At 38.2% G+C, this 25,336-nt stretch overlaps 1 protein-coding gene across 10 annotated transcripts in view; it reads right to left on the bottom strand.

The window, feature by feature from the left end:
• Usp34 (ubiquitin specific peptidase 34) overlaps positions 1-25,336 on the bottom strand; it is a 190,610-nt gene that overhangs the window by 95,760 nt on the left and 69,514 nt on the right. For all 10 annotated transcript variants that reach the window (XR_015636753.1, XR_015636754.1, XM_087583898.1 and 7 more), the window contains 13 exon segments: positions 24,415-25,148; positions 21,272-21,486; positions 19,522-19,637; positions 19,309-19,436; positions 16,088-16,177; positions 14,665-14,760; positions 10,573-10,655; positions 7,510-7,664; positions 5,984-6,097; positions 4,089-4,188; positions 3,437-3,596; positions 382-508; positions 121-268 (listed from right to left, as the gene is read on the bottom strand). Coding sequence is in view for 8 of the 10 variants with exons in the window: in XM_087583898.1 (XP_087440024.1) it covers positions 121-268; positions 382-508; positions 3,437-3,596; positions 4,089-4,188; positions 5,984-6,097; positions 7,510-7,664; positions 10,573-10,655; positions 14,665-14,760; positions 16,088-16,177; positions 19,309-19,436; positions 19,522-19,637; positions 21,272-21,486; positions 24,415-25,148 (2,266 nt within the window). In the remaining 2 variants the exon portion in view is untranslated.

The following is a 25,336-nucleotide window of genomic DNA, read 5'->3' as shown; positions in this document are numbered from 1 at the left end:
CCACCATCAACAAAACTCCCTACCATTTAAGCAAAGGTTAGAGCAACACAAGCTGGACTGGGACAGTCGTTACACAATGAAGCCTATGATGGTGTGAACCATGTTTGGTGTTAGACTTACCAGGGAATTCTCCCTTTCTGCTGCTTTGACCAAACTCCTGCAGCTGAGCTTGTTGATTTATCTGTTCTTTCTGTAAGTTTTCATACCAATGAGTTACTTCAGCCCTGAGATCTGCTACCTGGTCACTGGGGTACATCTCAATAGTCATCTGAAATATAAGATGTACCTAATTAAAATCACCAACAACCACGACCAAATGAACAATCAAAGATCTGAAAGAAGAAATGCTACCAAAGTCAGAAATTAAACCTTGGTAAATACCTTGTCAGGAAGTCCAGCAGGCTGACATACAACCCTCAGAGGCAAAGACTGTTTGTCACTCAGTGCTTTCAAGTGACTACTAATACCAGTGCCCTCAATTTGCCACTGTCTCAGATGATATGCAAACCTACAACAACACACAGAAAACCATTTTGAACATTTTAATGTTACAGAAGATTTTTTTAATATTTTACAAAATGGAAAAGACCATAAGTTATACAAATTTTAGATTCATCATGGTGACTTGAAGTTAAAGACAGATAAAAATTTATAATTAAAACACATTCCCAAAAAATTACTGAAAGAAAAAAAATCCCATTATAAAAACAATTATTTAAAAGGTGAGGAGAAAAACAGGACTCAACACAAATCGAATAATGAAATACCAAGTTATGATTTTTACATTCAAAAAAAAAAAGATTTTAAGAAATACTCTCAGAAAAAGACATCGATAACATACATAGACACACACATACATTCATTCTACAAAAGTATTTTTTAAATATGATAATATAACTCATATTATAAAAATCAGTTTCACAGAATATGAGATTGAATTAACCCAAGAATGCAAAAATAACCTGGACTGAAAGACTAAATTGAGTGGAACAGAGTGATGCTGCTTTTCTGGACAGACCAGGGCTCGGTTCCCAGCACCCACAGGGAGGCTGATAACCATCCATTACTTCAGTTCCAGTGGATCTGACACCCCCTTGTGATTTTCCTGGACCTTGGTATATACCTGGTACATATATATATATATGTATATATATATATATATATATATATATATATATATATATATGTATATATATATATGCACACACATAAGTAATAGGCTCACACATATAAAATATTCTTAAAAGGAATCTCCTGCACCGCCCCCAAAAGGCAGCTAGCATGACACATACTAAATACGTGAAACTTCTCTGATTCTTTTTCAGTTGTGGAAGACAAGGTTCCTGGATTTTAAATAAATAAGTAAATAAGAAAGAAAGAAAAACAAACAAACAAACAAACAAAACCAGCCAACAGGAGGTTCTGAACAAAAAAAGATGAAAATTATATCCTACAAGTGAAAAAATATCTAGGTCTATGACTGAGCAAGAGAAATTAAAAGAATGCCTTCTAATGAATATTTTCAAAATTTAGTCTTCCACCTTGGTTCCACTGACATTTTGAGCTCAATTATTTATATTGTCCTTGAAGGCAATCCACAGGCTATCTTACACACCCTAAAGTGTTTACCAGTACCCAAGGTGTCTAGTCACTCAAAGCCAATACACCATTTTCCCCTTTTGTTTGTAAGATAACAAAACAAAACAAAAAGATAACAAAGAGGAGGAGGAAGAGGAGGAGGAGGAGGAGGAGGAGGAGGAGGAGGAGGAGGAGGAGGAGGAGGAGGAGGAGGAGTTGTTTCCAGATATTGACTACTGCTCCTAAGAAAATAAGCGACTTTTGAATGAAAGTCAGTGCTGAGGTTAAACCATTTTCTTTACGATATTACTGTTACTCACTATTATATAAACATTTTTATCTACATATGTTGCATAATTTCACATCTGTAACACTAAGCACATTTAACACTTGATACACAAGGATACAAGATCTGATCTACTGGGCAATACACAACTTTTAGGCTATTGCTACAGATGTTTTTCTTCAATATTATACAATTCATAGTCTACTAGCTTCTCACAGATCGCTACATAACTTAACAGCAATATTAATTTTAGCATAAAATAAACCAAGATACGTATGAAAGACACAGCACATATCTCCATAACAGGACAAAGCTAGTGTGTGTAAGACGGGACGCTGGGTGTAAATACCAGACACTCAGGAAGAATGTTATGAAACCTTTGCAAACACAAACTAAACACTGGTAAAACTACACTGTACAAGACCTAAGATATGTGCTAACAGGACAGTCTGCTGCTCTTCACAATACAAAATCCTTTTACAAATAATTTCGTGTATCATTAAAGACAAACATGTTTGTTTCCCATGACAGCTTAGCGTACTGTTTGAGTTATAAAAGTTTGTTTGACTTTTTAATTAATTTGAATGAAACCACCATATTTGCTTATTTTTATTTTTCTAAAGTAGTAAAGGTTCTGAGGCTCTGATGTGTCAATGCGAGAACTCAAGGGTTCTCTTATACATTCTTTAAAAACACAAGAATTCAGTAAATTTCTACAACCTACAATCATACAGCAATCTTGCACTACACAAGCTTCAAACCATGTACACGTCAGGAAGAGCTGTAGGGCTAACTTGCTTACTCGGCATTTCCTTACAGTACAATAAAATGTCAAAAATATAAACTGTACGTGATTTTATAAATATCAAACTAAGATCTGAAGTTGAAAGAAGTTATAATTTTAACAAATTTTCAACACAGTTCTTAGTACTTTTACAATTACTCATCTTTAAATGACTTTTAACAAACAGAATTTTGTAATTAAAACTATCTACTCACCTTTCATTTCAGTTGATATATTCATAAATGTTAATTTGCTTTATTTCTGTATTACACAGGGTATGTCTAAATTAATTATACAGATATTCATTAACACAGAAATTTTTGGTCATGTTTCCATGGTAAATGGAAATTCAAAATTAAAATACTCTCTCCTAGTCCAGGAAGAAAAAAAAAACAGCAAATGAAACAAATGATTCAACTTGATAAAATATGAAAGATTACTTGATGCTGCTGGGGAGAGTTGTGGTGTAACCTGTCTCAGTGTTGGTGTTCCTGCCTTTTCAGTCATAATTAACACCTCAGCAGAGATGAAATTCTTGTCGAGTTTCTTACTCATGCATAACTGCTGAGACCCTAAAGACTTTAAAATCTGATTATTTATGAGGAAAGGATAGTGCCTATTCAACGGCAAAATGACAGTTTCCACAGCAACTATTTCCACTACTACCCACTTAGTTTGGGTAAAACAGGTTTCCAACATTCCCTAATAAGAACTCTCAGAATACGTTTAGACATGTTAACAATATGAATACTGAAATCCATTCATATAGTACAGTGTAACAAAATTACCTTCTCCTAAATGCTTCCAGATGTGTCTTCAGCATAAGCAATCCTCTTTCTATAACTGTGAGGCTTGAGTGTGATTCTTGTTCAAGACTGCTAGACGCTATCATAAGACTTTCCATGCACTTACTAATAAATTCTTGTTCCTTTTCCAAACCCGTTTTACCTGAAACCCAGATATATATATTCATTACACTTTTACATCTTTATTTATCTGTTTTAAAGAAAATGAACCAAACTGAAGCTTAATCAAATCTTGTCACATAAAAAAGTACTTATTAGAACTGCCATCAGTAGGACATGCCTGTTAGTCCAGCACTCAGGAAACTTAAGCAGGATGGAGAATTCTAGGCCAAATTTGGGATACAAAGCAAGAATGAGTCTCAGAAAAAGAAACACAGGCTGGCAATGGTCCGGAGGACCCAAGTTCAATTCCCAGCACCCACATGAACCATCTGTAAAAGCAGCTCCAGGAAATCTTATGCCCTCTTATGGCCTCTACAGCACTGTACACATATGGCACACATATATACATTTACACACTTATAAACATAAAATAAAAAGTATCAAAAAGTTTTAAAGAAACAAATACAAAGAGAAATCTTAAAATATTACGAAATTTTAATTTTAATTTTTAAACTTATTTTAAATTACTCACCATTAATATAGTAGGAGTTAATATACTGAATAGCTGCTCGACTAACATCACCGGATTGTGCTCTTAAGGCGATGCCCCAAAATTGGTCCATACCACACAGCTAAGAAATAAAAATCAAACATGTTTTAAATTTTATTTGTTAAATGATGACACTATCAGTAGATTAAAATATCACACATATAATTACACACTAAAAAAACAAAACAAAACAAAAAATTACTAAGTTTAATATTTTATAAAGTATTAAGAGGGCAATTTATAATATATGGATATTAATAAATAATCAACAAAAGCTTGTAAATTTTCTCAGTTAATGAAGAACTTTTACAACCAATTGTATTTATTTATGAAGGAGGAAAACAATATGATGCTTAATAAATTATATAGTACAAAAACAATTATATAAGACATGTCACGAAAGAATAATAATCTAGTGTACGGCTTCAATGCTTTGCTTTGAAGGTAAACTGATTAGGCTGCCACTTTTAAAGAATCACAAATGATTCACTGGATACAGTAAACAAATTACTGTTCATATTAGCAAGTTAACTATGAGATAACGAAAGTCATGTTTCTGCTAAAGGCTGTGTAGTAATAGCTGAAGTGAAAGTTCTCGAAACACAGTGAGAGATGCAGTCTTCCAGCGATGGCCTAATAACCTGTGAGCGTCAGCTACCGCAACAGTCTTAATTAGGCAAATAAAAACTGTGATTAACTGAAATTAATAAATGTAAACTTACTAACACTGATGTAAAGAAAAGACCCTAACAAAACAAGCCTCACCATCACAATGCAGACAAAAGCAACAGTAGAAAGATAGGAAAGCACATTTTACATCCAAGCAAAATTATCACCCTGTGAAACAACATCTCATGTTGTTCTAGAATGGCCTAAAACTCACTATGTAGCCAAGGATTAACCAAAATTCCTGACCGTCCCAGTTTCTACCTTCCAATAATGAACTAGAGGTGTGCGGCACTCTGCCTGCATGGTTAATGTGGTTCTGAAAGCCAGGGTTCTGTGCGCGCTGGGGGACCACTCTACCAACTGCATCGCCAGCTCTAAAACTACTCGTTACACCATAGAGATTATTAACTACTTTCTCCTGAAATAACAAACTACAAAAATAAAGTTATTAACTAACTAACAAGAAGAATGTGCAACAAAAAATACCCTTGAATAACAGTTTATATCAGAAGAATATAATGACAATCATTCAAATACACTGCAGTCATTCAATTTGGAGAGGAAGCACATTTTAAGGCCAAAGCTAAGACTACAAATTTATAGGAGTGTGCAGTCAGTTAATTATAATGAATCATCTCTATGGATTATATGAGGATAAAAATCAATATATATCATTTATTAGTATATACTGCTATAAGGAGAAGTGAAAAGCTTAGCTACAGCAAATAGCATTCGTATTGGATTTCAGAGCCACTCAATGGCTCAGTGCCAAAAAGAGCTAAATCTGGTGGACAATTTAGATTCCCCATGATGTGATGGAAAAAGCAGGTCGACTCCGGTAAGCTGTTCTCTGACTTCCGCATGTACAAATATGTGTACACATGCAAAGTAAGTGAAAATGTCACACAAATTAAGACTTTCATAAAATGAAGTCCAAGATCTGCAAGGAGAATAACAGAATAGGCATCTCTCCTTGTAAACAAACCATAGAGCGTATAACAAGGCTTTCTTGAAGCAAAACCACAGTTCTCGTTTGAAATTTAAAAAAAGAAAAAGAAAGAAGACAAAATCACACCAAAATTGCTTTAAAAGTAAAAATACAAAGTTTTAGAACTTGAAATGAGGTGGACCTTCGTAGCAAGTCAAAGTTTATAGCAAGAACACGTGCAACCCGATTCCAGACAGGAAGCTGGTCTCATAAGCCTTACCTCAGAGTTTGAGCCACCATCATAGGCACTGGTAGCCAACCGAGCCAAGTTACAGAGATGCTGAAACAGGTTTAAGCCAGTCATGCTAATTGTTTCAGGTTTCAGCTGGGGCATCTTAAGGAAAAAAAATGTTAACAAATTTTATTTTACTAAAGATTATTAATTTTACTAAAATCAACATGGAATTATAATTTGGATAGCCTGTAAACACTTGAATAATTAAACATGCAAAGCCTAAACAGATGCTTCAAATAAATGTACCCTGCCCAACGTGTGCTTCTATTTTCAATATATGTTATATGTGAAATTTTCATATACATAAATGACTAATTTTATATATGAAAATTTCAATATACACATACATATGAATTCTGAAAGTTGAATATATTTACATATATAACCGAACTAGGGAAAAGTAAATACAATTTGTTATCTATTAAATACCTTGACTGTAAATATTTATGAGATAACCAAGCTAAATATAGTTTGCATTAAAAGGAATAATGCATGATAAATGGTATTTATTTGCGCCTTACCCTAAAACTTATTTGTATATACACTGAGAGACACTGAGTTTGCAGAGAATCTTCCCAATCAGCCACAACAACAACAACATTAAAAACATGGAAAGAGCCAGGTGGGGGTGTCAAATGCCTTTAATCCCAGCAGCACTTGGGAAGCAAAGACAGGCAAATCTCTGAGAGTTCCAGATTGGCCTGGTCTACAGAGTGAGTTCCAGGCCAGCCAAAGCTGTTACACAGAAACCCTGTCTTGAAACAAACAAACAAACCACTTAAAAATGGGAGGGGGCAAAAATCCCTTATTTTTGAGACACAGGCCCTGGTAGCCCAGGCTGACTTGCTATCCACCTTGCTACCCTGGACACTTGAATGCCTCACGCTCTTTCCAACGCCTCTCAAATGCTGAGATCATAGACATGTACTGCACACCCAACGCACCCCGTACTATCACTCATGTTTGTTATGGTTTATCAAACAAGTGACTACCTACACCCAGCGAGAGAAACAAAGGTCCTTCCTGTCACCACTACACTTACTGAAAGGGCTTCCCAAACAGCTAACAGTGCATGCTAGCTAATAATCTGGCCAGAAGACGCCAGCAAACAGACTTAAACTATGGCCATTTAACTCAAGAAAACTCACATACATGGGTCTTATATTTGGGACCATGGGCACACATTTCACAATAAGACAACCATTCTTTAAATTAATATCTATGATTACTACCATACTTAAATATTATTCTAACTACTCCAAATTCTTGACTAAGTAATAGACTCATAAATAAAACTAAATTTACATTTAGTTAAAAATAAAATATAACAAGACAGAAAAATCTGAATTGACAAACTTGTATGAGGATTATCAAAAACTGATGTTTTTGTCCAACTTAAAAACTATGTAGGTGAGAGAAGGACAAGACAAAGAACGTTAAAGAAGTCATATTGGGTGAGATTAAAATGCATATAAGAGAATATGCAAATCAAACTTCTAAGAGGAAATTACCTTCTCCAGGAAAAGATGTTTGTAGGTCTCCATTCCCATTGCGTGTTGATCTTTACTTCGAACTTGATTTAAAAACCAATGAAGTGCATCATCATAGCACTCAGAATCTTCCACTAAACAATGCCATAAAATGTCGACTTGCTCTAAACTTAACCCTAAAAAGAGATAACATATTTTGTACTTAATTCGGGAGGTGGGAGTGTGAAACAGGGCTGTACTACACCGCTCACTCTAGTCTTGTACCTCAGCTGCCTGCCCCTTCCGAGTAATGCAATGCTGGAGAGTTGCCACACCTATGTTTTATACACAATGTTAAACAGTTCAATACTCCTTTGGATACATATGTATACGTGTTTGTTTTCATAAATATGCAGATGATAATTACTAGCTCAGTAGGAATTCCTATGGTTTTTTGTCTGGAAATTTTTAATCAGGATATACAAAACACTTGGGTGCCTAATTCACTGGGCCAAAGCAGCCAGCGTGAGGTATGTAAGGGAGCTAACTGAGCAAGCTTTATATAAAGCATTTTAAAAGAAATTCCATAAATGAACACTGTTCAAGTAGAAACATCAGAGTAGAGACAAGACTCAGCAGTAGAAGGGGACCCAGTACCTATATTGGGTAGCCTATAAGCACCTCTAACTCCAGTTCCAGAAGAACATCTCTGGCCTCTGTGAGTACCAACATACCTACATACAGACACATACAATACATAGGTAATTAAAAAGGAACTATCACCTATGCATAATCCTAATTAAAACCAAACAAGTTAAAAGCCATTATATGGCTGGGGCAGAGCACATTAGCCTAGCAGGATGAGGCCCCTGGGCTCAATCCTCAGCAAAAGCAAACAGAAGCTAAGTATTCCAGAAGAGTCGTACAGTTAATAGGTCTAAAAATTATGTAAGGTTCATGAAAGGTGAATACATCACGGAATTATGATAATAATTGGAGAAAGGTAATCACAAATATTTTTGTCAATTCAATTTAAAGTTGAGAATTGTAAGAGTAGAAGTCATATCCAAAAGCTGTCTAAGGAAATTAAGGAGCACAATCAATATTTTTTTTCACGATCAATATTTTTACAAACTACAGTAAAGATCCTTCTGAAGAACAAGGCAAAGGTGCAAGAAATGATGTGATGCAAGGATTCACTTGTTCTCACTCTATAGTGCTCTGACCTAAGGATCAAAGGACCCCTATGTATAACAAGGAAAACCAGATACAGACTCAGAAGAGGAAACATTACAGGCATTACAGGCAACCACAAGTCCAAATAAAGGGTTAAGAAAAGACAACGCAAAGGATGTTTAACTTCAGGAGTCCATTCAAAGCCTACTCTAGTTTTCTACAGTGTGGAAAGACCAAGTATGGGAATGACCAAAATCCCTCTAATTACTAAGAATCAAACAGCATTCCACATTATCCAATCATTCACCTAAGTATCAATACTGTCTGCAAAGTGTGTGTGCAGTAAGAGTAACCTCAGCAGCCAGGCCACAGGCAGAAGAATCTTCAGTTCAAAGTCAACTACTAAGACCCAGGGCCATACAGGGAGACCCTGTATCCAAAGAAACATACAGAGCTATAAATCGTTTTCTAGGAAGGATGTGTGCTGCTAAGAGTCAACATGAAGAGTTGAAAAGGTGTCCAGCAGTTAAGAGGACTTGTTACTCTGGTAGAAGAGTTCGATTTCAAGCATCAACATCTAGCGGTTCAAAACTGCCTCTAATTCTGGCTTCAAAATATCTAATGTCCTCTTCTATCCTTGGTGGTTACCAGCACATATATATGTACAGGTGTGTGTGTGTGTGTGTGTGTGTGTGTGTGTGTGTGTGTGTGTTTGTGTGTGTGTGTGCGCGCGCGCATATACGCATGTGTAAGACACACAAACAAATCTTAAAAGACAAGAGGCAACATAAACAATCAGTAATGTTTCATATGGAATTAAACAACACCGATTATTTAAAAGAGCAGGATAAATAAAAGATGCCTCAAAATAAAAAGGATGGTGGTTAATTATAATAAGGTACATAATAAGACTTGGAAAGAGTCACTGAACCACTAAAACAGTCAATAAATAATTGTAATTTTTATAAATTTTTCAAAATTGTTCTTACTGGGATATAAAAGTCTGCATTAATGTACCCAATATAACTTAATCATAACTAGACTATATTTATCTTTTGGGTGGAGTGATTTTGTTCTGACTTTCGCTTTTGGTGGTTGTATAAAGCATAAAAGCACATAAAAGCAGCTATCAAAAATTATTTATACTAATCATATTTATTTTATTTCCTATCTCCATATAACATAGTTATATTTTCTTCTTTTTTTGTTATAGTCATACTAGGGTACAAATATCTAATAAAAACAAAACATAAATATGCTATAAAAAAAAAAAGATGTTTAACTTTCGAAATGTGCTGGTATCCCAGTATTAGGTATGTTTCTTACAGTCTGAATCTGAAGGAATCCCAGAGATAAACCAGCAAGAGCAACACGTGGCACACCTCAAGCTCAGCGAAGGAGTTAAGAGTGATGGTGGCACACCCCAGGCCAGCTGCTAACTATCAACTACAGTGTATGAATGGTGGGAGTTAGGAAATGAGGCTGCTCCAACATGGAGACACAGAAAGCACATGACAGTCAGTGCAATCACAGTGAGAGCACCAAAGAGAGCAGTCAGTGTTCTTAACTGCTGAGCCATCTCTCCACTCCCAATGTTTTATTTTTAAGATGCATACTTTAACCTAAAAAAACTAACATTTGAAAGCAATGAGGCCACAAAGAAAATATATCATGGTCATTCTTATATTTTAATAATGTCCTCAAAAAACATTAATAGTTCATGTTCATTCAATGATCGATGTAAAAATACTTAAAATTGTTATAAAAACCCATGGGGATTTTATTTGAAATGTCTATCAAAATGTTTTAATTAAATGTCTAATGCCAGCATGTAGATAGGCCACTATGCCTGACAACTGGACTGATCTCATGTATTTTAAAGTGCACATACAAACATAGAAACAAACATGAGAGAAACTGCAGGCTTACTGAAGTGGTCAGGCGATCCCAGGGTTGAGAACACACAGGTCAGGAACTGAAGTCGGACCTGAACTTCCGCACTATGGCTGTACCTATAAAACCATCAAAGAGTTAACACAGGGCCTCAGGCTTTCTCCTCTTGTGTTGTCTTAAAACCAGGATCTCCGGTGCCTTAAATGAAGAATGACCTTGAACTCACAGCAACCGTCCTGGTTCACCCTGCCAAGCACTGCAGTTACAGGGCTAGGTTACCACCCGAAACGAGATGCAGTATCTTAGAATATATTTAATTTTTCTAACCATGACGTGCACTAAAAATGGAGAAACCCCCTACAGCTCATAGGGCCTCACTGTCTTTAATTATACAACTGGACACATTGAGAAGTTCATGGAAATCTCCAGACTAGAAAAAAAACATACTTTCAAGTTAGTATTTTTAAACCTTAAAAACATTTTTTTAGATTTATTTTATGTACATGAATGTTTTGCCTGTGACAACAAAATTAGAAAAGGCCACCAGATCCCCCAAACCTGGACATATAGATTTTTATAAACCATCACAAACCCAGGTCTTAACCACTGAGCTATCTCTCCAGCCCTCAACTTAAGTTTTTTAAGTATGTAATAAAAAAACTAAAAGAAAAAAGAATTAAACAAAAAAATTCCATTTTAAAATTATAGTTATCACATAAACTAAAAGTTAACAAAGACTACATGTTCTTCTGTAACTCGAATGTTATCCTCACTATCCACGTGGATACTCTGTAACTCACATGTTATCCCCACTATCCTCGTGGATACTCTGTAACTCACATGTTATCCCCACTATCCACGTGGATACTCTGTAACTCACATGTTATCCCCACTATCCACGTGGATACTCTGTAACTCACATGTTATCCCCACTATCCACGTGGATACTCTGTAACTCACATGTTATCCCCACTATCCTCGTGGATACTCTGTAACTCACATGTTATCCCCACTATCCTCGTGGATACTCTGTAACTCACATGTTATCCCCACTATCCACATGGATACTCTGTAACTCACATGTTATCCCCACTATCCACGTGGATACTCTGTAACTCACATGTTATCCCCACTATCCTCCTGGGTATTCTGTAACTCACAAGTTATCCTCATTATCCACATGGATATTAAGCATATCCTATAAAAACTAGTGCTATAAATGTTATCTCAAACCTGAATAATTAAATGAACAAAGCTTAATAGTAACATAAGAGTTGCTGTGAGCCTGATTCATTAAGTGAGTTCACAGAGCTTTCTAGAATTGAGGTGGTATGCATCTGCCAAGCACCACATTCTAAGGGAAAAGTTTCAAAAGGTAGGCGATTACCAGAAAGTAACCAATCTGAATACCAGAAAAAAAGAGTTTTGTATGTTACAGACAGAAAAGGAGTCCCTGAAAGGTCAGGGGCAGGGGAGGAAGTGAGAACAACAGTTGGATTTGTATTTAAATATCCTTCAGCAACTCAGTGGTCTGTGTTCTGAAGGATCAGTATCTGTGGAATAAAATTAAGCCATGAGTATTTATTTGTGAGAAAAGACACACTGCCCTGCAAACTGCTCGAATTGCTGGGCCAACTACAGTAGCAGCCGATACTCGCTAATCTACATCCAAGTTAACAGGTAACTGTGACAACCCCATAAGAGAAATGCTTGTAATTTCCTACTAAGTGTAAAATTACAAGTGTCATAAAAGCTATACTATATTTACTATTAAAATTCAAGGGTTAAGGGGTTGGGGATTTAGCTCAGTGGTAGAGCGCTTGCCTAGCAAGCGCAAGGCCCTGGGTTCGGTCCCCAGCTCCTAAAAAAAGAAAAAAAAAAAAAAAAAGAAAAAGAAAAAAGAAAGCTGGGGAAATAGTTCAATGGTGAAAGGATTGCCACATGCCCTAGACTGCGCTCTATTGCTGTGATAAACACAATGAGCAAGAGCAGGTTGGAGAGGGAAGGGTTTACTTGGCTTCCATGTCCCGATCACAGTCCATCAGAGGAGGAAGAGAAGGGCAGGAGCAGAAGCAGGAACTTGAGATCAAAAACTGAAGAAAACATGGATGGAGGAATGTAGTTTACTGGCTTTGCTTTTCATCGTCTGCTTAAATGTCTTTCCTATCCCCTAAGACCATTCACCCAGGGGACGCAATGGGCTAGGCCCTCCACCATCAATCACTACACAAGAAAACGTTCTCACGCATGGCCAAAGGCCAATCAGATGAAAATCATTTCTCAGGTGAGGTTGCATCTTCCCCAGTGAGTTTTGTTTGAGTCAAATTGATATCATGCAAGGGTAAAGACCAGACTTTGACAGCCCATCCCTACCCAAGAGCATGTAAAACGCCAGGTGATCCATGTCTGTGCACTTATAATCCCAAAGCAGAAGAGGTGGCAACTAGAGAGTCACTGGGGCTCACTACTGGGCAATCCTAACCCATTTGGAAAGTACCAGGTCTTAGGAAGCCTGTGTCAAAAGCTACAGTACACAGCTCCTAAAGAACAATACTTGAAGCTGATCCGTCTCCCACGGGAACATGCACACAGAAAAATAAAAAGTTAAGTAACTTGGGGTTGGGGATTTAGCTCAGTGGTAGAGCGCTTGCCTAGCAAGCTCAAGGCCCTGGGTTCAGTCCCCAGTTCCGAAAAAAAAGAACCCAAAAAAAAAAAAAAAAAAAAAAAAGTTAAGTAACTTAAATCACTCTTTGGAGTTTTAATACCAAATAGCTAAGTCTTTTCTCTAAGAAGCCCTACATTTAAGATGCTCTTGTAGAAATGAATTGTGTTTCCTACCCAACAGTATTTTTCCCCAAACTCTCAGCACTTCTCCATTATAGTCTCCACTGGAGGTGAAAACTGCCACAAATTCCTATGATCAGTGTAAGAAATGAACATTATTACAAATCCTGGAAGAGCAGAGGAAGTACTCTAAGGCAGTCCAGATACTTCTTCTGTACTCTGAATATCCGTGAGTACACTGATGGCAATAAGCAGCACTTACTAGCACAGAGAGTTCTAGCTTGGTGTGGGAATGTACGCCGGAAATCACACCACTACTGGACGACTCTAAGTTAAGGTCAAGTTAGGTTTTTCAGTTCTAGACCAACAAAATCCTGCTCAAAACGTAAGTAGAAATTGTGAATGCTAGAAACACACTGCTAGGACATAAACCCTAGGTCCATTCTTACTCAGTGTGGGGCCTTGGGTAAGTTATCTATTGTTTCCTATCTTTAGGGACTGTCTTCCTCAAAAGGGCTGCTGTGCATCTTTAAAAGCTACCACTTAATGCTTTACTGATGGCTGTGTCGCTGTGTGAGGAGAGGCGGCTGTGGTGCACCATACTGGCAAGTGTAAGAAGACAATGACAATAAAGGGCAGCCAATCAAGCGCCACCATAGCTTTTCAGACAGGGTCTCTTGGGATAGAAAGATGGCTCAATGGATTCCATTCACACTAAGCACAGAGTGGCTCACATCTGTCTGTAACTCCAGGTTCAGAGGATCCTGTACACACTCTTCTGGCCTTCTGCAGCCAAAAGGCATGAGAGTGATAGAGCAAATCACACTGGTGGACATGAGAACAAAACACTCATACATATAAAATAAATAATTTAAAAATGTACTCATAATCTTAAAATGCAAGTCCTTCTACATTAAAAAAAATATTAAAGATTTCTAGATTTTTTGGTGGGGAGAGGAGGAGTTAGACCGGATATGGCTATGTAGCCCTGGCAGTCAAGTCACTCTAGACAGGTGGTTCTCAACTCAGGGATCCACCTCCCTCTGCCTCCTGAGTGCTGAAATTAAAGCCATGGGCCACCACCATCAATTGGTGAAAATGTTTACTTCTAACTCTTAACAACAATGACTTCCAAATAATTTCAGTTAACCAAGCCCCAAGTTAAACAACTTAACTTTTTAAGAATTAGGAAGTAACTTCATAAAAATATTGCAACATACTATCTTTGATTTCTCTTATAATTTTTTAATAAAAGGGTTATATTTTACATAGTGATGAAATAAAGGCAAAAGATTATCTGTCAGAGGACGAGAAACCACATAACTTACTCAAAAGGTTACTTACAGTGTGTGCTTTTGTCTGCCTTCCCTTATGCCCTGAATGTAATACACCAGATTGTCAAAGAAAAGCTTCATCATGTTCAGTTCTTTCTCTGCCCACCTGCCCAATTAAAAGGAAATAATCTTAAAAGGGAAAGAGACAGAGAATAAAAATATGCTTAAAAGAAAAAGTTTAAGAAATCTTGAAACGTAGAATTTTTTATTTTGGTTTGTTCTGGCTGTTTTTTGAGATAAGGTCTCTCTGCAGTCCTGGAACTTTCTCTGTAGATCAGACTGCCTTCAAACTGTTGGGATCGCAGCCATGTATCACCATGCCTGGATGACAGTACGCACACAGGAGGCAGCTGGGGCTCTATGAACTCAAGGCCAGCCTGGCCTACTCTGCAAGTCCCAAACTTGCCCAAGCTATATTATAAGACTATATCTCAAAAAAATGTTAATTTATTGGGCTGGAGTGATGACTTAGTGGTTAACAGCACTGGCTGCTCTCCCAGACACCCTGGGCTCAATTTTTAGCACCACATGGCAGCTCACCACTACTTCAGTCCCCGAGGATTAAGACACTTTCATTGGTCTCCACAGGCACTGGACCCAGTAGATGCTCAAACACACAGCCAAAGCATATCCAAACACGTAAAATTTAATTAAACAAATGAAATAATTTTAAGGTAAAGCAAACACTATCGTTTTATTTCCAAGTGTATGGGTATTTTGCTTAAGTGTTCATCTGTACAACATTTGTATTCAGTGCCAAAAGGAAGCCAGAAGAGGCTGTCAGCTCCCCCGGAGACTGGTGTTTAAGTTGCCATGTGGACGGTGAGAATCAAATCCTAGTAATGGAGTCTCTTAACAGTTGTCATCTCTCCAGCACGTAATTATAAAACTTCAACACCTAAGAAGGGACAAAAATACTGATTTTTCTTTCTTTTGCAGACTAACTCATGAACTCACTACATTCTAAACAGAAAGCACAAGGTGAAACAGGACAAAGTGAGATTGTCTCAACATGTAACAAATAATATACAAACAAGTAAAAAGCTTAAGAGATAGATATGCCACAATGCTGTGCAGTCCTACATGACATGCCAAATGCTGAGTAACGAGAAACAGCACAAGAGCGCAGAGCTTTTTCCCACCAAAGCACTGTCCTTCCAAGAATTATTCAGCACTAACTGATCCTAACTGCCTAAGTGTAAAGAGTAACACGGCAGTATTGAAGCTATCACTATTATTCTCAAACTACAAAGAAAACAAAGACCTACTAATAGATGATCATGATGCATGGTTAAAGGTCAGAAAGGGGGTGCACAATGTTTACATTATGAAGCCCCCTTTACTCCTCAGGCACAGAAGAAGCCACTGTGAAGCCTGGCAATGCAGCTTTCAGAGGACTGTGCACACGCACTTTCTATCACTCAGTCACTTACATTGTGATCCAATGCGTGTCATAACTGCTACCAAACTGCTGGAAAGTACCAAACAGCTTCGGGAGGAGACGAAGTGAAATCACTACTGATCTGAAAAGGAAAGCACAGATTCATAAGTAAAACACAGAAGTGACTCTAGATTTTCACAGAAATCTGGTCCTTAAGAATCTCAAGTGTAAAAACGATTTTGTTTCTAATGTCTAATTTATGTATATAGAGATAATTCCAGGTTTAAAACTTTCAAACCAAAATTTAGGATTCAGAGGGCATGTATGTTGGTGAACATCCTTAATTCCCACATCTTAGAGGCTGTGAATTCAAGGCTAGACAAGGCTACACAGTGAGAACCTGTCTCAAAACAAACAAAAACCCCAACTAAAAAAAAATAAATAAAATAAAAAATAAAATATCTGGGTTTAAATCCAAAATGAAAAGGCCTTTTAAAGAATATTTTTCTTCCTGAAAATATTTATCATAGTTATTATCACCTTTCTGATATTATTATTTATATTAAAACTGACCATTACTGCCTTGTATAGACTGTGTTTCTAATAAAACTGCACTTCTTATTCCAAAGAAAAACATTTTAAAAAAGGACTCACTCGGGTTGGGGATTTAGCTCAGTGGTAGAGCGCTTGCCTAGGAAGCGCAAGGCCCTGGGTTCCGTCCCCAGCTCCGAAAAAAAAGAACCAAAAAAAAAAAAAAGGACTCACTCTAAATTCTAAGGAAAGTTGCTGAAAAGACAGCTCAGTTGGTAAAGTACTCACCTTCAGCTTGGGATAGGAAACAACAGTGCACTAATATCTGTGAAATCCTGGGTACGATGTGTGGGAAGAGCGAGTAGGAGGTTGCGGGGCAGCATCCTTTGTTTTATACATTAAAATCCATACACAAAAGTTTATACTAAATACATAGTTGTTCTTAAAATGAGCCAAAGAACTTAAAAGATAGAAACACACTTCAGTGGTATAAACTAATAAGAAATAAAACAGTAAAACAGTAATGGAGATAATGACATCTAAGAACTAAGTCAATATTTTAAATAAATATTTAAAATTTCTGTGTTTTGAAATAGTCAAACATGTTTGCTAATAAGATGGCTCAGTAAGGAAAAGCTCTTATCAAGCAAGCCTGACGGCCTGAATGCTGCCTGGGAGCCCCTGGCCCTGGCCGAGGTGCCGGATATCAACCCTAGGTTTGTTTGTACAAACTAAGCAAGCACTCTATCACCTAAGTTGTATCTACAGTCTAAAATCCAGAATCATCATTAAACAGTCCTCTCTCAAGCTTCCTGAAGGATAGCTGTGTGTGTGTGTGTGTGTGTGTGCGTGTGTGTGTGTATGTGTGGGTGTGCGTGCATGTGTGTGTGCGCGTGTGTGTGCGCGCGTGTATGCATGTGTGTGTGTGTCTGTATGGCGTGGGTGTGGGTGTTTGTGGGTGCGTGTGTGTGCGTGTGTACATGTGTGTATGTGCGTGTGTATGTGTGTATGCGTGTGTGCATGCTTGGGTGTGTGTGCCTATGTATACGTGTGTGTAATTAAAAACTATATAGACAGCTGCTTGCATGTGCGCACTCACACCTGAGTCAAAGCATATATGTGAAGATCAATCGATAAGCTGTAGGCAGAGGAAGCATGCTTTGGGTCCTAGAGATAAAACTCAGGCTTCAGGCCTGGCATCATGTGCTTTTACCTACTGGTTCATCTCACTGGCGCAGAATAACAGGTTTTATATACTGTATATAATGTATGTGTCAATGGGAATAAAAGAGACTGTGCACATGCTGATTTTATTTTTCATTTAAAAAAAAAAAGCTGGCATAAGACTAAAAAACACACCAATTTCACTTGTCTTTACAAAAATAAAATCAATGAAAAACCAAAAAATATTTTGAGAAAAATATCATCATAAATCACAAAAGCAAATTTCAGAATTGTATATTGAATACAATTTCAATGACAGTTTTTTAAGAAGAGAAAGACTGTCTTGAGAGACAGCTCAGTGGTTAAAGCCCTGGATGCTCTTCCAGAAGACACAGGTTTCATCCCTAACACTCATAGGGTAGCTCAGAGCCACAGGACTGCGGTTCCAGGGGATCCTATACCCACTTCTGACCTGTACAGACCCCAGACACTGCCATGGTGCAGACATACAGACAGGCAAACCACTAACACACCTAATAGTAGTAGACACTTTCTAAAAAACACGAGCTACACTTAGCTTGTGTGTTTGTGCGTAGGATCCGCTTGCCACAACGAACCCGCACACTGCGAGGTCAGAGGTGACCTCTCTAAAGCCTGACCTCCCCCGCCACTGCTGGTCACAGGGGAGATGGCTGTCAGCCTCGGTGGCAGCCTCTTCACACTCTGCCCTTGCCCCTACTTCCAAACACACGTCACAGCACTGCACCAAGAAAGCTGCTGTGCACTGGAAACCACTGTCCAGATGCAGCTCGTCTATGCGGGTTAATGGCAGATGTTGGAGAAGTGGGTAGTGCACGTCAGAGAGGACATCTCTTACCGACCTCGCTTGTCACACCTCAGTCATGGTTTCAGTGTGTACTCCAGACCAGACTCAAATTCACAATCCTTCTGTCCCAGCCTCTAAAGATGTGGGCTAACAGGCGTGGGTTACAATATATAGTATGCTGTACTTTGTAGAAATCTACTTTATTGGAGTATGAATGACGCATAAAAACTTTACATTATGTACTTGAGTCCCTAACCTAATTCTTTCATACTCTACAGAAGTGAGACCAAAGGGGAAAATAAACAAAAGCAAACAATAAGCCCCAACTTCATCTCCTTAGAACAAAGGTTTCTGAATGTGTACACGGCAGATGCTAATCTCACTGACGTAACTTCTTTACATACAGGTAAGGAAGCTCAAGGACAATACAGTTGAAGACAAAGGAAGCACAGCTGCTGCCAGGAGCACAGAGACTTTAGGCCGTGTGTGAAAGTACCACAACGACTCTCATTATCTTGAAAATAAGTACATGCAGACCATTTTTTAAAAAATAAAAAAAAAGTTACATCCCTTTCCTTTAGAGATAAGCTAACCTGGATGCTGAATTTAAAAAGAGAACTACCACTGAGTGTTAAGTATTGACCTTGTGCGAAAAAACATCCCTAAACAGAACATGGACAGTACACTTATTCTCTACAAAGGCACAAAAAACACTGCTGTTCAACAAGAAAAAAATTGGAATCCATCTTTACCTGTTGTTCCCTAAATTTTCAAGGCAGCCTTCAATGAATCTCATTCGAATCTGTCTATCCGTAAACCAACAAACCAAAGAACAGAGAAGTTTCTCTGCCTCATTTATTAATCCTTCAGAAAGATTAATCTACAAAAAAACACATGTAGTTATTACTTATCCTGATTGGATTTTGCTGTAAATTTTATGTCCTTTGGATTTGTGTACAACTTACCGCATCATCATCTTGCACTATATCCCACAATAAAGTATTTCCTTTCTTGCAAACATTATCCAAATTAATATCTGTCACAGCATTGCTACTAAATTGATGTTTATGAACTGCAGGGCCTAAAAGGAAGCAAGACAGCTGAATGTAACCAGAAATTACAGAATTTACAAATTAGCAAATCCTAACAAAACTTTAACGATAAATTCTGACATTATAAAATATATCCAACACAGATCTCTCACTAATGAATGAACATCAATAGGTGTGTTTACAGTGAAGGCTAAGGTAAAACAGTAGTTTTCATTTCTATTTTCTCTATTTTTAATAAATAAGATATATACTATATATAAATATGGATCATATCAAAAGAACTCTATGAATACCTAGAACTCATGAAGCATATACATGACATATAAAATGAGACTTTATTAACTGAACACTCCAGCAGATGTCCTTTGGTATAACACTTCAAAGCCTTATCCTTAGTTTGCCAGAAGAGTTTGCACTGCCTTCAGTTCCAGCACGCAGGAGGCAGAGGCAGGGTTACAGGACAGACAGGGCTACACAGAGACACCCGATCTTGACAAACAAAACAACCAACCAACAAAAATAAAACCTGTGTTGTGGGATGGGGTAGGGGAGGGGAAAAGGAGGAAGGTGTAGGGAAAGGGAAAGGGGAAGGTGTAGGGAAAGGGAAAGGGAAAGGAGCGGGGCGGGGCGGGGCAGAGAACAGCACACACCTTTCCCTCCCCCACTCAGATGAAGAGACATGTAGATTTATGCAAGTTCCAGGCCAGCAAGGTTATGGGGAGACCCTGCTACTACCAACCCCCAGTACACCTCAGGCAAAAAAAGGAGAAAGAGGGAAAAGCACTAACTGCTGTTCTAGGGGAGCCAGGTCTGATTGCCAGCACACACGTATGTGGTAGTGGTTCACAACTATTTCGTTAACTCCAATCCCTAGGGATCTGACACCCTCTTATAACCTCCACCAGCAATGAATGCACATTGCATACAGACATACACACAGGCAAAACACCCACACTCCAAAGGAAAAAAAATTAAAATAAATCTTTTTAAAAATACAAATTGGATGATTTACTTCAAGTAGCCAATTTAATCTAAAGATTCCAATTTACAAATAAGACTTTCTAATAAAATGTTTCTCCAAATCAGGTGTGGTCTTATTACTTTCAAGTTCAATTTAAGGTGATCTGACTAATCATTTCATTACCAGGTTAAAAAAACCCTTGTTCTTAGCAGTGATGTTTTCTTATCTTCCCAGCCCTCACTAAATCCAAGCAATCTGTACGTTTTTCTATAGATCTGATCACTATAGACATATCATATAAATGGAACCATACACTTTTGTGAAGATCTCTCATGTTGTATTTATCTATGGGTTCTAAATTACTAAAAAGAAGCTCTATTATAATCACATTTCCAAAATATATTTTACTTATCATTAATACGCACTGCCTTTCTCAGTTGAACATACTTGATAAAAATATAGATCCAATGGCAGAATAATTACTAACAATATAAAGAACCCTTTCTATACGACTCCAGTACCTCAAAATAAAAGGTCTCATCTATATCCAGGATGAAGCAATCAGAATGATTTTAGTCTCTTGAGAAAAAGCTATTGTTCAAATTATTTTAGCAAAACCACTTAAACATAACAGTAACAGTTCATTACTTTTAGCCATGCAGTTAAATGAGCCCTGCTTTGAACGCAGTCACATTTACTTACCTTGACTAAGATGCTCATGGTAAATCGATGCTAAATTGGGAAGATGTTGTTGAAGATGAGATGTTAGTTCTGCATGTGAATTTATCTGAACTAGTTCCTCTTCACATCCAGATTCTTCACCATCAAAATCAGCCATGTTTTTTTCTGATTTTGCACTGACCTGCGAGCTACTGCAGCTGACATCATCTGCACTTAGCATATCGTCAACCATATGTCTACAAGACACGGAAAAACATAAACTTAGTAACTACAAACCTTGTTTTAGGATGGGGGGATGCGAGGGATTAAATTCAGGTCCTACTGCAGGCTATGCAAGCACTCTTACCCCTGAGCTGTGTGGGAGCCCTTGGAACTGTAATTTCATCACACATCACAAGCATGGTTTTGGTTTTCAAGGCAGTCTCCCTGTGTGGCTCTGGGTGTCCTGGGACTCGCCCTGTAGAGCAGCCCAGCCTCAGACTCAGAGACCCGCCTGCCTCAGCCTCCCAACTACCGAAACGGAGGTTGTGCAGCACCATGCCTTGCTATGAACTTCTCTAACTCTTTTCTGTAACATTTAGCACAAATTATTATTATAATCAGAAGGTATTTTAAATAATATTATTAATACTTATATATACTATCATATAAATTTAAATTCATAGTGAAACCAAAGAGTTTGTTTGTATTTGTTCATTCTCAAATGAGAGAGCAGAGACAAATAGAGCAAGCAGTGTGAGGGAGGCAGAAATCTAGGTAGACTCGACATTACCTGAGGGAAGACTCAAAAGCATGGATCAACAGCACACCACAAACTTAACACGGACAATGCCCTGCACTTAACCCTCAGCACCACCAAAAAACTTCCAGTCTCCAGCTAACTTTGACAAAGCTCCATTGGAGTGGCACATATTTCTAAGCAATATCACACGTGGTTCTTTTCAAGATATCAAAGACAAAATGAAAACAAAGCAAGGTTCAGGGTTGATTCAGAGACTGACAAGCTATAGATTATGGAAAAGGCCTCAGGAGAAATGCAATTATTAAAACTTGAGAGGTAGACATTTAAAATATTATTACTATGGACAACATCTAATCTTTGAAAGGCAATGTCCTCCCTGCGCCTTAGCTTTACCATGCACTACCTGTTGGGTCATCATCAGCACTGCTAGAGACAGTTGGTAACGTACACATCTGTGTGAGGCAGTAAGAAAATGTTTTCATCAGTGCTGATTTAGCTCCCACAGGGATAATTACACAATGCCTATCTACATTTTTATCCTGTTCTTGTTACAAATGAGAGGTACTGGCGTCTTCAGACAGGAACTGAGGATGCTGCAACAGCATAAACAACATCCGAGAGGCACTCAGGCCGACATAAGCTCAAAACAGAAGAGTCCTCTGGTTCGAAATGTGCATGGTGCCAAAAATAAGAGACACTGTCTTGATCTGATAGCTCAGCAGTTAAGAGCACTGTCTATTCTTCCAAAGGACTCAGGTTCAATTCTCAACACCTATATGGTAGCTCACAAACTCCAGTTCCAGGGGACATACTTGCAGGGGAAGCACCACTGCACATAAACTAAAAATAAATACATTATTAAAAAACTAAAGAAACGGGGCTGGGGATTTAGCTCAGTGGTAGAGCGCTTACCTAGGAAGCGCAAGGCCCTGGGTTCGGTCCCCAGCTCCAAAAAAAACAAAAAAAACAAAAAAAAAAAAAAAAAAACTAAAGAAACCGTGTCTGAAAAACTTGAATACCTTTACAACGAAAAAAGGAAAGTTACATATATACAGTTCACTTAACTGAATTTTGGAAAATTTGGAAAAATAGTAATTCTCTCTTAGAAATATATTCTGAGTCCGACAAACCAAACATTTACCTCTCACCATCAACCTAAATATATCTACTTACACTGACAATAGACCACAGGTGAAAAGTTAATTACATATTTGTGGCAAGCATAATAGTTCATGGAATTCTCGGGGTTGGGGATTTAGCTCAGTGGTAGAGCGCTTGCCTAGCAAACGCAATGCCCTGGGTTCGGTCCCCAGCTCCGGAAAAAAAAAAAAGAAAGAAAGAAAGAAAGAAAAGAAAAAGAATAGCTCATGGAATTCTCACAAGCAAACCCATAAGAGCTCCTGTTGTTGCTGTTTGCTTTGTTTTTCTAACAAAGGTTTCCAGTCATGGTGGCACAAGCCTGTAAAACCCCAAGCAGAGGCAGACGGATTAGATACTATCTCAAAGAAGAATAAAAGGAGGAGGAGGAAGAAGAGGAAGAAAAGGAGGAGGAGAGGAAGAGGAAGAAAAGGAGGAGGAGAGGAAGAGGAAGAAAAGGAGGAGGAGAGGAAGAGAAGGAGGAGGAGAGGAAGAGAAGGAGAAAGAAGGAAGAAGACAAGGAGGGAGGAAACTAAAAAATTTAAGAACTTCGTCCTACTTAATTCCGCAAATAAGAGAACAACTTACTATTAAATACCATAGATAGACTTCACAAATACAAAACCTGTTACTGCGACCATCCTTACTAATAACCTAAAATTGATGTTTTTCATCAACATTTAATCTGAATTTCCACACGTGGTCTTACATGTGCTTTCAGAAAATTGCTACAAAGAGTTGGGGAGATCCAAATTTATGCTGTCTGGTACAGTATCTGCTGTGTACCTGTGGCCATTACACAGATGTACTGTGATGCTAGCATATACACTGAGGGGAGCCAAGAACACAGCGAAGGAGATGCTTACACGGCACAAGCAAAGTACTGGACTTAAGTCCCAGCTTTGTGAAAGCAGACAGACATGCACAATGCACTGCTTAAAAAGAAAGCACTAAGTGCTCCAGTTTTGTACTGGTTCTGTATTTACCATCTTTTAAGTATTGCTTAAATAAAATATGCAACTAAAATGAGCCTTCCTTTCTTCAATGTTGTGGAGTGAACCAAGGGCCTTGGGGTACACTAGCAACAATCATATTCTTAGCCTTTGTTTTGCATTTTTTTAAGCTGACAATAAAATTTAATATTACCTATTTGAAAGTTGCATTTATATTTTGCATTGTATCACTCCTAAATAGTATTTAACTAAATTAAATAGCAATTGAAAAATTCTAACAATAGATCACTAAAAGAAATACAAACTAGGTATTTATTTTTAAGCCTGCTTACCCATCGTGGTGGTGGTGGTGGTGGTGGTGGTGGTGGTGGTGATGGTGGTGGTGGTGGTGGTGGTGGTGGTGGTGCTGTGGACCAATGAACTGCCGACAATTAAACAACTCATTCCCAATAGTCTCCCCAAGGAAGTCCCCACTTCGGGTGATGCAAGACTCCTGAGAACCTTGTGCTATGTGAGCAGAACTCATTTCCCCTGAAATATCATGTTCTGGGTCTTCAGAGTGAGCACAGGCATCTAGCATTCGTATTCGGTTATCCACGGACGGCAAGGGCTCAGTGTTAAACACCAGGTCCTTTCCTGCTCCGCCATGTGTCCCATTCCTTTCAGATGTGGCTTGGGATTCCCCCAAGCAGATGGCTGCTTGGTTTTCTAACTTTCTGTTCCGCATTTCTGTTCCACAAGTATTTTTGGGAGGATTGTGAGCATGATCGTCATCGTCATCATCATCATCTTCTTCTTCATCATCTTCTTCTTCTTCTTCATCTTCTTCCTCTTCTTCTTCCTCCTCTTCCTCCTCCTCCTCCTCCTCTTCCTCTTCTTTAAGGGCCTCAATGTCTGCGATGTCTTCGGATTGCAGCTCACTCCCAGGGCTCCCCGCAGACTGGCTTGCATGGCTCGAGTTGACTTCATGGCTCGACCCGTCACTCTGCCCACTACTGCTACCAGGCCCACTGCTTCCGTCCTCGCCACTGTTGGCGGTTTCATCAGAGCTCCCTTGCATGGATTCCTGTATTTACAAATACAATTAAAACTTCACATCAGCTAACAAGAAAGAGACTGGCTAATTTGATCTTATTGATTCTGAGTGTCTGTATGCACGTGTTGGGGCATGCGTGTAGAAGACAGACAGCTTGCAGGAGTTGGTTCTCTTGCACTGTGGCTCCGTCCGTCTTGGTGGCAAGTGCCTTTACTTCT

Source organism: Rattus norvegicus, chromosome 14 (assembly GCF_021556685.1).
Source record: "Rattus norvegicus strain SHRSP/BbbUtx chromosome 14, alternate assembly SHRSP_T2T, whole genome shotgun sequence".
Lineage (NCBI taxonomy): Eukaryota > Metazoa > Chordata > Mammalia > Rodentia > Muridae > Rattus > Rattus norvegicus.
This window is presented reverse-complemented; position numbering and strand designations above follow the sequence as displayed.